The sequence below is a fragment of the Rosa chinensis genome, chromosome 6 (assembly GCF_002994745.2).
Source record: "Rosa chinensis cultivar Old Blush chromosome 6, RchiOBHm-V2, whole genome shotgun sequence".
Taxonomy (NCBI): Eukaryota; Viridiplantae; Streptophyta; class Magnoliopsida; order Rosales; family Rosaceae; genus Rosa; species Rosa chinensis.
Genome location: NC_037093.1, coordinates 56,546,714 through 56,563,441, shown reverse-complemented (window position 1 = coordinate 56,563,441; position 16,728 = coordinate 56,546,714). Strand labels below are relative to the sequence as shown.

Genomic DNA, 16,728 nt, shown 5'->3' with positions numbered 1-16,728 from the left:
TTTTTTGCCCTCATATAATCAAAAGAAAAACTAAAATTTGGTTTTTTTTTTTAGTACGAAGAAAATACCAAAAATATTTAAAGTTTCCTGAGAAAAAAAAAAATATTTGAAGTTTTCAATTTCTTTTGAAAGAAAAGCACAAAGCGCTCTCCTCATTTTTCCCCTCCGGTTTGAGGCTTCTTCTTCCCCAGTGTGGTACTCACTGAACCCAAACCCCTAAGTTCAGAGTTGAACCCAAAACGAAGCAATGCTACACGAGTTGTTACTTGCACTACTGGGCTACACCGGCGATCTCATAATCGACGAGAGGGAGCACTCCACCTCTCTCGGAATCGACTCCCCCATTTCCGACCACCCTACTTTCAACCTCGCTCCCGACATCTCCTTCATCCAACCCAGCGAAAGGTACCCCTAATTTCAACCTCAATTCCTCAATTCAACTAACTCTTCCAATTCTTCACCAAATCGTCTCTACTTTAAATTTCAGGGATCTCATACAGAGAATCATCACCTTAGGGTTTTATTACAGAGAGCTTGACCGCTTCGCCACCAGGTCTCGGAATTTGAGCTGGATAAGGTCCGCAAAGCCGAGTCCTGCAGTCGCCGCCTGCAAAATTGAGAAGCCGAGTGTGTACCGGAGAGCCATTGCCAACGGAATTGTGGAGATACTCTCGGTTTATAGGTCGGCGGTTCTTCACATTGAGCAGAAATTGTTGGCAGAGTCCATTCCCATACTGGCAACTGTGACTCAAGGCCTCACGAAGGTTGGGTTTTTCGGATTTTTATGCTGCAATGTTGCTGTGTGTTGATGGTTTCTGCTTGTGGTTCTTATGATTAATTGGATTTTTGCTAGTTTTTCGTGCTTTTGCCGCCGTTGTATGAGCTCATACTGGAGATTGAGAGGGATGACATTCGTGGGGGTCAGCTGCTTAATCTTTTGCATAAAAGATGCCATTGTGGAGTGCCGGAGTTGCAAACCTGCATTCAGAGGTACATACACCACTTTCTTCTAGTCAGTGGGACAATGTGTATGCAAGGAACTATACATTATGATTTAATGATGTCTGAAATGCATTAATATTTACTTGAGCAAAATGAATTCTGAGCTGATTAGTATCCAATATATGTTTTTCTCTGTGTTGGTAGCATAGGCTTCTCTGGCATGCACATCAGGTCATGTATAACCAGCTAGCAGCATGGATGGTGTATGGGATCCTCCAAGACCAGCATGGAGAGTTTTTCATTAGGAGGTAGTAAGGCCTTGTATTTTTTTTCCTTCCGATATGTAGCCTTCCACTTTGAGTTATACTCAATTGAAGTGGTTTATTTGGTTGGTTGTAACTCTTTTCAGGATGGAAGATAAGGATGTAGAGCATGGCTCATCTCATCAAGACATATCTGAAAAGTTGGCACGCATGTCAACGGACGATACATCAGATTGGCACTTGGGATTTCATATCTATTTGGTAATTTCGACTCTACATTATTGTATTTACGTGATAGATGTGTAGGGAATCTTGATGGATCTTTCTTTTCTTGAAAGACTAGATGTGAGCTAGTTTTTTGGGCAGTAATGATGCCCTAATCATACTCTCACTGTCACCTTTTCAAGGTCACAAGGACTTCAACATTTTATTACTAGCAGCCTTAAATAGAAACCAAAATTTGGAAATTTCTTGCTGTTACTTATAATTTATGTCCTGTTCTGTTTCTTTTTGTAGGATATGCTTCCCGAATATATCCAGATGCGTGTCGCAGAATCAGTATTGTTTGCTGGCAAGGCCATCAGGGTTCTTCGCAATCCAAGTCATGCCTTTCGATTTCAGGATGATGTTTTACATCAGCAGGTGCCAAGGGGATCTCATAAAATCCAAGGATTTTCAGGACGTTTCCCATTTCACAAAGACCCTTTTGTTGAGAAAGAGTTGATTGGAGAAGAAATGCTTCCACAGTCTGAGGCCGATAAGATTGAAACTATGCTTTTGGAACTAAAGGTTGCTTTCTTTTTTTGGGTACTATTATTGCTTGTTTTTCTTGCTGGTTATCTCCCCTTGTGTGCAATGAGTTGTTTTAGGTGATAGTTTGCATTTGATTCGCTGCAAAATTATTACTTTCTGATATATAGTTCTTCACAGGCTCTTATACTAGTGTTCTTATGTGCAGGAATCATCCGAGTTCCACAAAAGATCCTTTGAATGTGCAGTAGACTCAATACGGGCTATTGCTGCCAGCCATCTTTGGCAGGTGCTGAATATGACAAACTTGGTCCTTCCATGTTAAGAGCAAAAATTTACTGTATTCCCTCAATTTGTGCAGCTTGTGGTTGTACGTGCTGACTTGAATGGTCATCTAAAGGCACTGAAAGACTATTTTCTGTTAGCAAAAGGAGATTTCTTTCAGGTAAGGGTGTAAAAATATCTAAATATTGCTTCCTTCTGTGTTTCCAGTACCTTTTTAAACTATTATTCTCATGCCAGCGAGAATGTAATCCTTACCCTGAATTATTAAAAGTATTCTTAAGATAGACGTGCAGGAGGTACCAACTGCAGTATCATATCTGGTAGAGTTTCCCATTGAGATATGTCTTAACTGTAAATGATTGAATATGCCAGTGTTTTCTTGAAGAGAGTCGCCAATTGATGCGGCTACCTCCTCGCCAGTCAACCGCGGAGGCTGATCTTATGGTCCCTTTCCAGCTGGTAAGATTAGTATGATTCCTCATGGATGTATTAGTTCACCTAGTTGCATCACTATCCTTTATTTTCTGATTGAATTCTTGTGGTTTGGAAACTTCCAATGCAGGCTGCTCTTAAGACTATAGGTGAGGAAGACAAACATTTCTCTAGAGTATCCTTAAGGTTTGATATTTTACTAGCCATTTTCTTATCAGTCATTTCACTTGAGATTTCATAAACAATGATCACTCAACTATCTCTCTGTACCTACTAGGATGCCTTCATTTGGGATGACTATTAAATCTTCCCAAGTAGATGTACCAAGGACAGATGGGAGTTCAGGCGCTTTACAATCAATTGCTTCTTCAGATATAACCCTTGATGGTTGGGATGGGATCGCTCTTGAATACTTCGTTGATTGGCCCTTACAGTTGTTCTTTACCCCAGAAGTGCTCTCTAAGTAAGAGTCCACTGCTCGTTCTACTTGTGCATGTCATTGGTTCTATCTTTTGGTTTTGTCTGTTGAGGTTGGAACTGGTCCTTATTATTTTATATGCTTTGTACTTGGGAGGAGGTAAACAATCCTTTTCAGGGAAACTTGTAGCAGTTCAAATACTTGATTACTCCTGAACTGTTGACCTTGTTTTACTCACAAATGCTGTAAATGTACCCAGGTACTGCCGGGTTTTCCAATATTTGCTAAGGCTCAAGCGAACACAAATGGAGTTGGAGAAATCATGGGCCTCTGTGATGCATCAGGATCACACAGATTTTGCCACACATCGGAATGATCGTGTAAACTGCTCAGTATCACAACAACGAAGGCAGCGAAGCAGACCAATGTGGCGTATTAGAGAGCATATGGCTTTCTTGATCAGAAATCTTCAATTTTATATACAGGTCATGATTGTTCATACACTTTCACTTCTGCATTTTCATAATTTTTAAGAGAAAACCATGGGTAGAAGTTTTTTACTTTCATGACTCTGATTGCTTCTATCCTAAATCTACATTTTCTGATTAGGTGGATGTGATAGAATCCCAATGGAATGTTTTGCAAGCTCATATCCAAGATTCTCATGACTTTAATGGACTTGTAGGCGTCCATCTGGAGTAAGTTTAATTTTCTGATTAGGTGGATGTGATTGCATACTTCTAATGTCTATTTTGTCTTCTTCTTCTTTCTTTTTTTTTGTAATATTACTTATGAATAGCTGTCATTTGTTAAAATTTATGTATATGCATAGAATCACTATCAATGAGAACCCCTTAAGAAAACAGTTGAGGCATGTTATTATCAATATTAAATCAACGGTAACCACAGGAAAGCCATTCTAGAACCCACTTAGACAGTCTAGTTTTGCTTTCTATGCTTGAAGTTCCTCAGTTCCATTTATTTTTCTGGTTAGATGTTTTCTATTACTGATTGTGCTGAAGCCTTAGAGCAGAAGAGCTCCACATGCAGAAGAATTTGTTAGGGATAGAAATGGTCTTTGAGACACCTTTCCGCACTTAATATTTATACTGGCTATCTCTTTTAACAGTAGGGCAATTCAGGTTTAGTCAGCTATCAATTGATTAATTTACTTGTTCGAAACTTTGTCTTATTTGTCATGGAATCACCACTGCTTGTTTCCACAGTGTCTGTAGTTTCTTGTATGATTCCTAAGTTGTGAAATGGCCATGATTCAGAGTAATACTGATGTAGTTCTAAAATTGTCTACAGGTACTTAAACGCTCTAATTTCACAATCTTTCTTGGACATTGGCTCTTTATCAAGGATACTTGACAGCATAATGAAACTTTGCATTCGGTTCTGCTGGAACATTGAGAACCAAGAAAGCAGTGCAAATACATCTGAATTGGAACATATTATAGAGGTGCTGGCCTACAAAGTTTCTATATGATTATCTGCGCAGTCAAAATTTTGGTAAAAGTTGGTATTCCCAAAAAAAAAAAAAAAAATCTTGTCTAATTGGCAAGAATGTTTTCCACATATTACTGAAACTGTCCTGTGAATTTACTCCCTTGCCTATCTATTTGTTTCTAGCAAGAGACTAGCCATTATTAATTTGAGTCTGTATGTTTAATTTTGGCTTTCACAAGACTCCTTGGTTGTGTAGTACGGACATAGCGATACCCCCGAGCATATCTAGTTTTTGTTTGCCTTCAGAAATTCACCTAATGAACTCTTTTGAGTTCTTTTCTGGAATTTTTTCAAGTTGGCTTTCTTTTTATTTGTTCAGGAATTCAACAAGAAATCGAACTCCCTGTACACGATACTGCGCAGTAGTAGGCTTGTAGGGAGTCAGCGAGCCCCATTTCTTAGGCGTTTTCTGATGCGTCTGAACTTCAATTCCTTCTTTGAGGTAATCTCATACAAGACGATGGTCTAGATGCTTCACTTTCTGCACTGCATTTTCCTAACAGTTCATTCTTCCTCTCTCAACAGGCGACAGCTAGAGGTGTGCTGAATGTTGTTAGACCACGCCCTGCAGTTTCTGTTTTGAATCAACAGTAGCATCTGTCTTACTAAAGGGGTTCAAAGTGATCCACGTTATCGCCAGGACTATGCCATGTGAGAACTGGCAAACTTCATTTTTGATCCTTAATATTTAATGCAAGGATACAGAGAACTTCATTTTGGTCTGAAACAGATTTTCTTGTGGCCTTTCTTGACAGTTTGGTGGTGCACCTTACTGATTGATGTATGATTTTCCACAGTCAATCATCCAGATTTAGTGGGGGCTGTGAGATTTTTGATTGTTGATGTGAAGGGTCTTCTGGTCAATCCCCTCCTAGCTGAGAAATCCATGAAGATCAGTTGGCGATTTATTTGGTAGCTTGGACTTTTGGGTGGACTCGTCACTTTGCGGCTTGCTGGTAACATTGACAGTCGGTTGGTGTATGAGTTGGGGGTTTTGGGTTTATGAGTTAGGTTTGTATTCGTTTTTCAGTGTGATACTTGTATATATGGCTTGTAAGAAAATGAATCTGAAGCTGCTCTATTAGATTCTGGAGATACTTTTTTCTACTGGTGAATAAAAAAGTGTTACTTTATTCATCTAATTTGTCCGTCTTTCAGAAGTGAAGAATGAACTCCCAACTTTCCATACGAGTGTACTTTATTTTGTGCCTTGATGTTGCTTGCAAGCATGACAATTGGAACCAAAGATCAAACATAGATTCGGCTTTGTTTTTCTTCGTTTCGAGATCAAAGAGCAAAAAGTCATATATATATATATATATATATATATATATATATATATGCCAGTAGAATCCGTCGTCAACAAACTTTCTACATGACAGCAACTGTTCAAAATTGAAGAACAAAAAGGCTTCAACATCTTACTTCTGCTCTTAATCTACAAAGATATGAGATTAGCAAGGAGCAGACATTAATATGGACCATTGATATCTGACACCAGAGGTATACATTATATTTTGTATTTCTATACCACCAAAGAAAAAAGAGTGAGATCAACCAAATTCCAAAACCTTTTATTACAAAAATTTACGATGTGGCGGCTAACAGAAAAAAAACAAGACCACCAAAAGAAGCAAATATGTTATTATAGCCTCCACTACCCAATTTCTATCATAGCTCTTCAAAACCTTCTTCATCCCCTTGTTCCTCAACTCTTTGAAATTCCATTCTCCAAGTTTCCATCTGTCAACAATAATAATTAGGTGTAAAAACTAAAAAGTTGAAGCTGTATATATGGATAGCAAGAGGACTGAAGAAAAGTATCACAGTGAATATAATCAATCCTTGGAAGCAGCAAAATAACCACAGTGATTCAGTGCAGCAACTTTCAGGGATGACATGGGGAGAAATAATCGTCTCAACATGTCGAGTGGACAAATTGAGAAATTGATCCTCACTCACATAGCTACAACTAAAAGCATTTGCTAATTAATCTTTATACTGAAGAACACCATACCTGATCATCAGAAAACCGCAGTTGTTCTGAGGAAAATAGTATATTCTTGTAAGGTCCTGCTGCTAATTTCTTGCCTAAACTCTTTGCAACTTCTTCATAGCAAATCATGTCCACCCGAAAGCCGTTGTTCATGAATAATTTCTCCATCCATTCCCTTGTACTAGTCTACATAATACAGGAAAGAGGTGGTGTATGTCATTCTTTAGAAAGAGAAACAATTACTTGAGTTCAAAGACACTTTAAATAAGCCAACCAACCTTGGTCACTATTTCAGTCTCTGCCAACCAAGCAGGCAATTCTCCCAAAAAGCCACATCCATTCATGGACAAACCACTTACAGTGAGCAAAATGTCCTCAAAATTTGCCAATGTCATTACGGGCAGTCCCTACAATAACATATAAAAAACATGACTTCCTTTTTCACGAACACAACTCACCATAATGTGCAAAAACAAGAGAAATAATTATTGATTTAAAGACAAATCTACTATTTGTTTGGATGATCATTATTGCAGAACTTCAAACCATCCCACATACCTGCATGGCCCATATACTAGGCCGGTTACCATTGAAGCCTTTAGCACGTAGAGTTTGCTGCAAATCAGAGGACTCCAATGGAACATGAAGGAATAAGCAGCTTCTTGGTATTTTAGCCCCAACACCTGAAAAATATAAGATGACACTATGAGAACAAGCTGGTAATGCACAAAAATTCACGGAAGCAGGAATTAATTGAGGAAGAAGAATGAAACAAGATCTGCATTAATATAATACAACACCTTCCATAAACTAAGTTTTGAAGGCATGGAAAAACAAATAGTCCACAAGAATGCCACCTCCAGACTTATTATGACATTTTGGACTACTAGAGCTCTTCAACCAAGTGCACGGCATATGAACTCGCATATGGATATACTAAATGATGGCAATACTAAATACTCAAACTTGTTTTAATTCCTCCAAATCAACACATATAATCTATAGTGCATCTTTGCAACCACCTTTAAGCTTTTCAGCTGCTCCACTGAATACCCGGTCCGGCGAAATATCAAAAATTATGGTTGAAGTTGGCCAACTAAGCCTATACGGCCGGGTGTCCATGCCATCTGTTAGCAAAACAACCTGCACTCTCAAGAAAAATGACATTAAAACCTCAACCGTTGAAAACATGTCTACCAAGTTTAACCTATTCTGCACAAATAAACTAAAACTACCTGCTTAAGTCCCTCAATATGGTTCACTGTACGAAGCAACTTATCATCAATGTACTTGGTTGCAATGCAATAATGGTGTGAGCATTGCTTCATGTCCATCTGCGCATTAGGATCAACAAAGCAACCGGCATATGGATCAACAAAGAGAGGCTCTGCACATAAAGTATTAACCAAATACTCACAAACCCCACAATGCCAAACAAAAATGTCACATTTGTGTATCGTACTGAATTGCTTATCACGAAATGACTGACAGAAAAATACAGTAATAAATACGGAGGTTAAGGGGTTGCCTGGTCGATGGGTCTCTCGGAAACGAAGAGAAGCTGAATTAACGGCGTCGTGGAGTAATGGGTCACTTGCGTCGTTGGGTTTTGCTCTGAAACTCAACCCGGCATTTCTGTTACTGTTTGGTCTTGAAGTGGAGATTAGCGGGCGGCGCAAGATGACAGTAGCTGGGGATTGTGGGAAGCCCAGTAAAGAGTCCATATACAATTCCGATGATGATAAGCCGTACGAGTGGGACTAGGACTATTCATCGCCCGTCCATTCAGCTCCCTCCGTATATGGAGGTTAGAGTCAGACACAGCTTCCCTCCGTGGAGCGCGAGGAACTTAATCATCAAGCTAAACGACCAGCGTTGGATTAAACACCAACGTCAACGACACCCCGTTTAATACCACTACTACACTAATTAAATTTTTAAATGATAAAATCTACAACGTTGTTGGGTCAAAAAGTTGTTGGTGGATCTATGGTGTCTATCATGTGATTAATATGAAAGACTCAGAAGAAGCTTCAACAGGTGCTCATCTATTTTCACTCTTAATAAGGTTAAGAAAATTGTTAGCGTTGCACAGTGACTTAGTGAGTGACATAACTTATAGTTTTAGTGTGTTAAAATACTCGCTTATACTTAAATTTAAAATATTTATCTCGAATTAAAATAATCGTGACACGATCCACACTCCTCATTCCCTCAACTTTGTGCACAATGGTGATCGCCCACAAAAACATAATTGGTGTAAATATCCATTTTAATTGGAAAATGTGACAATCCAAGTGGACCAAAGCCTCATTTGTGTGAGATAAGAGCATATTTAGCAGACTCTCTATTTTGGCTCCTTAGCTATTTTGGAGAGCATGTTTAACTTTTATATATTTTAGCAGCTGCACCAAATTCTTAAGTGGCTCTCTATTATAACTTTTAGTTATCTCGCTCCTAAATATAGAGTCTCTATAATTTATAACATTCATTTTGAGTTATTTTATGTAATTTTTAAATACATTTAAACTATTTAACTTTCTTTTAAAAAATATTATAAATTCAAAACTCACTATAATAGAGAGCACTAATGCAGAAGTATTTATCAAGTGACTAGCCAAAATGAATTCTTAGCTACTTTGACTAAAATTTGACTCAAAAATAGCATTGTTAACAATGCTACCCAACATTCTAACAATGGTGGTAGGACATTTTTGTCAGTCACCTACCTAAACAAATAATTCATGGAAAAAAAAAGAGGAAAAAATCTTGAATTGGAGTTCTACCAACCCCCACGGCAAATTATCAAAGAAACCCATCTAATGATCTAATTCAGACCGAAGGCTATGGTTGTTGAAATGTTAGTACAAATGTTAGGTGCCAGAAATATTTAGCCTTTTAAAACCCCCCTAAGCTATTATTTCAAAGCCCACCAGATACAAAAAACACACACACAGGGTGAGAAGAAGGGAGGGGAGACCCAGAGGTAGAAGACACCAATCAGTTTATCTTCAAGATTTCATCTCTCATCTCTCACTCAAACCCAACCCTAGCAAAAATGGACCCCAATTCCCAAATCTCAGAGAACCCAGAATCATCAGAGGAGCAACAACAACAGCAACAAAACCCACTGGCCCTTCTCCTCCCTTCTTCTTCTTCTCCATTCGCCACCGCTTCACTGTCACTCTCCCTGGCCTCAATCCTCCCCACCCATTTTTTCCAACAACCCAAAGTGGCCACCCTCTTCTCGTCCCAGCCCACCAAGGCGAAAATCCCGAGCCAGGCCTCCTCCCTCGCCCACCTCTCCCTCTCGGCCTCCGCCAATGTCGCCACCCCCTCCAAGCTCTCCTTCAAGTCCACCATCTCGGCCAACCCCCTCCAAAACCCCCTCACTCTCGGCCCCCGCCGCCCCCTCGACCCCAACAACGGGGCCGGAATTCGTCGAGCTTCCATCGTTTGGTTCCGCAACGACCTCCGCGTCCACGACAACGAGTGCCTCAACTCCGCCAACAACGAGTCCATGTCCGTCTTGCCCGTCTACTGCTTCGACCCGCGAGACTACGGCAAGTCGTCTTCCGGCTTCGACAAGACCGGCCCATTCCGGGCCCAGTTCCTCGTCGAGTCCGTCTCCGACCTGAGGAAGAATCTCCAGGCCAGAGGCTCTGATCTGGTCGTCAGAATCGGGAAGCCCGAGACGGTCCTCGCCGAGCTGGCCAAGACTATTGGGGCTGATGCAATCTATGCCCACAGGGAGGTTTCTCATGATGAGGTCAAGTCTGAGGAGAGGATTGAGTCTGCGATGAAGGATGAGAATGTTGAGGTTAAGTACTTCTGGGGAAGCACTTTGTACCATATGGAGGACTTGCCGTTTAAGCTGGAGGACATGCCCACCAACTATGGTGGGTTCAGAGAGAAGGTGAAGGGGTTGGAGGTGAGGAAGACCATTGAGGCTTTGGAGCAGCTCAAGGGGATGCCGTCTCGCGGCGATGTGGAGCCTGGGGATGTTCCTTCCTTGATGGATTTGGGTCTCAACCCATCTGCTTCCATGGCTCAGGTTTGTGTTTTTTATTCTTGTCAATGCTTATATATTGTATGTGTTGGTTTTATTGGTGCAGTTTCCATCGAAAGTACGTGTTGTTTTTTTTTTTTTGGACGGACTGTTCTATGGAAGTAGATTGTTTATTTGAGAGTTTAGATGGAAATGAACGATCTGTTAAAGCAGGGTAAAACGAAAAGTAAAGATAGGAGTTGAGCAAGCTTATGGAATCTCAAATGCTGAAACAGATATATGAGCATTGCAGTTGTAGTCGTAGTTGGTTATCATGATCTGGTGCTTCAGTGTCTAGTTCTAGCTGTTTTTCACTTGATCATTATTGGTTTGTTACTCATATAATTGTTCATTTAGTTAGTTTCGAATATGGATTAAAGTAAGAAAGGACTACCATCAAACAAATCTTACGTTGTTCTTTGACACTGCTCCTCCCTTTCCAAAACTTGGACATTCCTAGGCTCCTCTGCTTGTCTTGTAAATTTGTATTGCTGAATGAATGGTTGATAATGGGGTAGTTCCAACACTACTAATGCTAGCACTTGGATCTGCTATCATTCCTGTCATTTGTTGCCATGGTTGACGCATGGATTTCCTAGATTTTAATTTTGTTACTTTTAAGAAATGGCTTTTTTGACTTGTTCCCGGGGTAAAGTGACAATATTGTTATCTACTGTTATGTAGGATGGGAAGCCAGGTGCTGCTTCTATGGTGGGAGGAGAAGCTGAAGCCCTAGAGAGGCTTAAGAAGTTTGCAGCTGAGTGCCAAGCACAACCTCCCAAGGGGAGCAAAGAAGGAAGTCAGAATAGCATTTATGGTGCAAACTTTTCATGCAAAATCTCACCATGGCTGGCCATGGGATGCCTCTCTCCCCGCAGTATGTTTGATGAGCTAAAGAAAACTGCTAGCAGGTGAGCATATCCTTTCTTGCGATTGATATTATAGCTTCTAAACTCTCTATTAGAATGTCCGTCTCACTGTCAAATTAATATTGTGATTGATAGATCTGTTTCTGCATCCTCAAACCCGGATGATGGTGGCAGCGGAACAAACTGGTTAATGTTTGAGTTACTGTGGAGGGATTTCTTCAGGTAAATTGACAGAGCAGGGATTTATTTGTATTTTCCTTTCCAGTATTTAGCACTACTTGATCGGCTCTTACATATGCATCCTATACCCTAATTTAGTTTGGAATTAAACATTATCAAAGGCCGCCTGTGATGCTAAAAGTTTAGTTGGAACCTTGAAACTTGAAGATGTTCACGTGGATATCAGTGCGCTAATATTTTGTTTAATTCCCAAATGCAGATTTGTTACCAAGAAATACAGTGCTGGAAAGAAACAGCTTGATGCTTCTCCAGCAACAGCATGCACGGGTGCACTTGCCTAAGCAAGAATGTAGCTCGGTCGTTAAAATATTGAGATATCGGTTACTTTCATCACCTTATTTAAGTTTTCAAGATGTAGTGGTTAGATGTTGTAGGGTTCCTCCAAAAGAGTTGTTACATGTTGAACTTTGTTTTCATTGCCAAATAAGATGGTTGAATATGGTGTTTTGCCTCATGCTTAGTATGTGCTCTTGTGAATAACAGATCTTCTTCTGCTTTTTATCACTGGTTTGTATTCAAACAAGTCTAATTGCACCAACAAGACCTTCTAGGCCATACAGGTGCCGTTGCCACTCCGAAAATAAATCCATTTCAGTGATAAATTTTTTTTTTTTTAAAAAGACTTAACATTTAGACACATTTGTGCTTGACCCGTTTGGCAGCTAAGTAAATTAAGGCTCACTCTTAGCTTCAATACCCGACTATGCAAAATTATCACTTTGGTATTCTAAGTTTGAATGTTGGGTCTTATACATGCCATCCATGACGGAGTTAACTAATTGACTACGTGGCATATTTTGATGCACTTGGTGCCAGGAGGACTGGGTTTAGAAGGATTGTGGACATGGAATTTAGAAGAATTGTAGAAATAGAATTGATTCAGGGGAACAGGGAGTTGGTGCGTTAGTTAAAGACTTAAGAGAATTGTAATGAAATTAGTCAACATGATTAATGGCAATCTAATCAAGTGTAGAAGAGATTGATAAGGAGAGAGAGGCTTTGTCATAAGAAAACTCCATCTGTTAAGGAGGGAAGAACCGAAGGAAAAAGAAGAAGAGAGAGAAGGAAAAGAAGAACAACGAAGGAAAAGAGAGAGAAGAAGAAACAAAGTAGCTGTGAAGTTAAGGAGGAATGGTAGACCATTGGATGTGATATCAGCCACATGTCTTCATCTGATCCAAAGCTTAGGAAGGTTAGGCAAAAATAGACCTCTCCCTGTTTTTTTGGTGAACGGGTCGTTGGATCTTTCCTTCTAACATGATAAAGATACCTTTCACTGATATAGGGCGAACACCGAAAAACGTATATACTTGTAGCCAATCCGGTACACGTATGTACATAAGATACCCTTTTTTGTAATTATAAGGGATACTTGGGGGTATATTAGACTTCCTCATCCTAAAAAATAGAAAGAAAGAAAATTTAAAAAAAATGAAAGAGGATAAACCTAATTCCATTATAATTCTCATCCAAGTCCCCTGTTTTTCTCCTTCTATTTCTGTTTCTGTTTTATCTTATTGTTATGTTTGTTTTGTATTCTGTTTCATCTTTTGACTCTTTTCTTATTGTATACTAGAACAAAACACATCCGATGGGTGTAAATAATATTGTTAAATAAATATGAGAAAACTTTTTTCAAAAAATAAAATAAAATGGGGAGTTTCTATTGATAGTGAGAAGTTTTTTATAGGTGAAATGCACATAGTGGGAAGTTACATGCAGAGGGGTGATATTTTTTTTCCTAATCTTTTTCAGTTTTGATTTTGTTATTTACCTTCTCCCTTAATAATTTCAAATTAATACATATGATGTATTTACCTTCTTCTCCCTTGTCCATACTATTCTTATTTTACAAAATTCCAATTGCCACTATCACTAAAAATCATCACTATGTAGACAAACTTCTTGTTGGTGTTGATTATCGAAAGCTCTTTTCTTTTCTTTTTTTCGAACAAAAGATTCATCCATATAAAGATAACGAATCCAAATTTAATAATAGCATCTATTAAGCAAACATACAAGAATTACATCAGAACTCCAGCATGTATAGTACCAAGAAACATAGAAGCATAGGCTCACTTATTTATCATGACAAATGACTAAGAATTTAAGCAAAACAAACGCTGGAATAAAGCCTTCATTTCAACGCAACCTCCTTGCTTCCCTTTCAGACTCGAGCAAGGTAAGGATATCCCCCTCCCTCACTGGTCCTTTGACATTCCTCATGATGTGCCGATTGTGATCGTCCATAAACTTGACTTTGACCTGAGTCACCTGTCCTCGGGATCCAGTCCGACCCATAACTTTCATGACAAGAGCATACTTCACTGAGGATTCCATCCTCCGATCCACCAAACTGTACTGCGTGCACCAAGGTAAAGAGGGCTGAGAGGTCTCTATGTGCGGCAGAATGAATGAATCAAACAAACAAGAGGAAGTGATTGTATGCAGTAGGGTTACTATATATATAGTGAGAAATTACTTAACAATCTATAGCCGTAAATTAACCTATGTGGTTAAACAAAACAATATTTTCCTTCAAAACAGTAAAAAAATAACTTTCACATCTCTGAAATCGGGGGAATCAGTTTCAAAATTTTCATCTACTTTTAAGTCAAAACAGTAACAAAGCAACTTTTACATCCCCAAAAATCGGGGAATTAGTTTCAAAAATTTATCTACTTTTTTCTTTTTGAACATTTCTTCAAGAATTCTCACAAAAAAAAATTAAAATAAAATTAAAAAATAAAACATTTCTTCAAGAAAATCGAGCTTGCCCTCGAAAGTCGAAATCTCTTAATATCTGACAGCATAAATACCAATTATTTAAGTTTTCTCCAATATTTTATACTTATTGATCTAAATATATAATATAGATCAGTGTTTCATAAGCTGAAACATATGAAAAGACTGAAAGAAAAACTTGAGAAAAAAAGTAACAACACTCCATAATCTTCTTCTTTATACCATTATATCCTATACAAATTTAAAAATATGTCATTGTTTGGATCCTCATATATCCATAAATTGTTTAGCATGAATGACGATGAATATAAACCACAATAGCATGAGTACGTAGTCACAAAAGATAAATTTATTAACTTTGCTCAGAACGATCATGCATATTAATTTGGTGAACAACTGAATTTCATGAATTTTCTTTTCTCAAACTCGCCCGCCAACCCACAGACACAAAAAGACTTGAATTTTGCTGCATAATTTTTCTGGTTGACTTTACTCAATACTGACATCAACCATGGACTTTGCCTGCCTCAGGCTCATTGCGAAGAACATCAAGTTATATTGCTGGACCACTAGTATTGTTCCATATATACCTTGGGACCTAATTGAGTCCCTACTGGCTATTAATTAAGTAAAACTTTGTACGCCCGAATCGGAATTGAGGTCTTTGAGGAATTCTAAAGGAAATTGATTCTGAATAAAATTGCTGTAAGAGGGTTTATGGCAGTGTTACAGATCGATATTTATTAAAAGCTTTGCTTGTTAGAGCATTGTTTTTCTTCTGTTTTGCTAATGAATATAGTTGTATATATACAATACTACAATACCCTTGTCCTTCCTGGGGAGATTAGGATATAATAATATTGCGGCCTGGAAAGAAATATGACAATGCTGACATGATCGATATTGTCTAACTTGTTGGTGAATGAGATTTACTTGCTGGCCATCAGGCCATGGCTGCCAGTGGTACAAAGCAGGAAGAAGAGGATCTGTTATTCATGTGCAACCATATTCAGCGATATCTCAACAGATGCGAGTTGGCAGTGTAAAGTGTAAACCCTCTTACAACAGCCAATGGGGGTTGGTAGGATTGGCGAGGCTTGGGCTTGAGTGGAACCCCCACTCTAGTTCAAACCCCAACGATCTCAAAAGTTGTGCAGCCACCATCGGGGAATACAGTGGGGCTCATGGGTCTACCAGTACGCTAATGAGCATCATTCCAATCGGCGGATGCCTACGAGTTTTTCAAGGTGAGAAACCTTAGGCCATCTCCAATAAGAAGGGCTATATGTGACCTTAAACTATTTTTGTTAAAAAATGGACTCCAACAAGAGAAGGTCTAAAGGGCTAGAGGTGTAGAGGTGGGGTGGAGGGAGCTAAATTTAGCCCTATGGCTAGCTCTTTAGCTCTTGGTGGGACCCACGGAAAATTAGCCCAATCTTGCTCTTTGTGATGCAATACATTAATTCAATGACTCATAATCATGCAAATCCAATGGCTCATAATTAAGAAGTATAATTATACATATATCTAATGTAGATATTTGCTTCCGAAGTGGCACGTGGCACTTAAAAAACTTATCAGAAAATGTTATCAACAATACCACATAAATACCTCATCCAAATATACACCTTAAAAATTAATTTTTTCCTCATAACTTAATTTTAGTCTAAATTAAAATATTATTAAAATAAAATAAAATCATAAAAATTAAAAAACATAATGTAAAATCATAAAATATTTGATTTAGCCCTCCCTTACTGGAGATGGTTCACTTGTTCATGAATAAAGAATAATATTTATGAGCGCTAAATTATAGCCCTGACTCCAATATAGTCATCCCTTACTGGAGATGGCCTTAGGACTAGTGGGATCTATCCACTCTGATAATCTGTGTTAGGATCCCCAACTTTTTATTGGGCTTGCTACTCACTACCCAACCCATCCTTATGACCCGTTTTGAATTTATGTAAGGCAATTCTCAAGCTTGAAATGAATGAAGTTTAGTTCTTTATTTTCTATGCAATTTCCATTTCTGAGTTTAGGGTTGTATAATCTACATGCGGTCAGCTGTTGGATTGGAAGTTGAACACTTTTATCGCGGGTCTTGGTGGTTCAACGGGGCCTTTGTTGGGGAGCTACCTCTCCCTATAACTTTATTAGCCAAAAAAAAAAAAAACCTCTTGCAACATTTCTTTTTTCTTTGCAATCGTTCAATTTTTCTTATAACC

At 38.7% G+C, this 16,728-nt stretch overlaps 4 protein-coding genes across 8 annotated transcripts; 2 read left to right on the top strand and 2 right to left on the bottom strand.

Moving 5' to 3' along the window:
* The first annotated feature begins 110 nt into the window (after positions 1-110).
* Positions 111-5,744, top strand: LOC112173273 (gamma-tubulin complex component 4 homolog). Of its 4 annotated transcripts, none has more exons than XM_024310876.2 (17): positions 111-405; positions 488-764; positions 854-990; positions 1,152-1,250; positions 1,352-1,466; positions 1,722-1,994; positions 2,164-2,244; positions 2,317-2,400; positions 2,613-2,699; positions 2,803-2,858; positions 2,950-3,135; positions 3,350-3,575; positions 3,700-3,788; positions 4,402-4,555; positions 4,922-5,044; positions 5,128-5,253; positions 5,400-5,744. In XM_024310876.2, exons 1-16 carry the CDS (start codon positions 248-250, stop codon positions 5,194-5,196), a joined length of 2,214 nt encoding a protein of 737 aa, XP_024166644.1. In that variant the 5' UTR covers positions 111-247; the 3' UTR covers positions 5,197-5,253; positions 5,400-5,744. The 4 variants fall into 4 exon arrangements, with proteins under 4 accessions (XP_024166644.1, XP_024166643.1, XP_024166642.1 ...); XM_024310875.2 differs by having other exon boundaries at positions 5,358-5,744; XM_024310874.2 differs by having other exon boundaries at positions 5,128-5,263.
* Positions 5,745-6,106: 362 nt separating this feature from the next.
* On the bottom strand, positions 6,107-8,463 carry LOC112173275 (O-methyltransferase 1, chloroplastic). Of its 2 annotated transcripts, none has more exons than XM_024310877.2 (7): positions 8,127-8,463; positions 7,834-7,985; positions 7,621-7,741; positions 7,157-7,281; positions 6,877-7,005; positions 6,620-6,784; positions 6,107-6,345 (listed from the first exon to the last, which is right to left on the bottom strand). In XM_024310877.2, exons 1-7 carry the CDS (start codon positions 8,320-8,322, stop codon positions 6,274-6,276), a joined length of 960 nt encoding a protein of 319 aa, XP_024166645.1. In that variant the 5' UTR covers positions 8,323-8,463; the 3' UTR covers positions 6,107-6,273. The 2 variants fall into 2 exon arrangements, with proteins under 2 accessions (XP_024166645.1, XP_024166646.1); XM_024310878.2 differs by having other exon boundaries at positions 7,834-7,932; positions 8,127-8,260.
* A 1,052-nt stretch (positions 8,464-9,515) lies between these two features.
* Positions 9,516-12,259, top strand: LOC112172030 (blue-light photoreceptor PHR2). The gene is made up of 4 exons (XM_024309185.2): positions 9,516-10,652; positions 11,331-11,557; positions 11,651-11,737; positions 11,955-12,259. Exons 1-4 carry the CDS (start codon positions 9,657-9,659, stop codon positions 12,034-12,036), a joined length of 1,392 nt encoding a protein of 463 aa, XP_024164953.1. The 5' UTR covers positions 9,516-9,656; the 3' UTR covers positions 12,037-12,259.
* Positions 12,260-13,718: 1,459 nt separating this feature from the next.
* On the bottom strand, positions 13,719-14,197 carry LOC112168938 (40S ribosomal protein S28). The gene has a single exon (XM_024305873.2). It carries the CDS (start codon positions 14,093-14,095, stop codon positions 13,898-13,900), a length of 198 nt encoding a protein of 65 aa, XP_024161641.1. The 5' UTR covers positions 14,096-14,197; the 3' UTR covers positions 13,719-13,897.
* Positions 14,198-16,728: the final 2,531 nt, after the last annotated feature.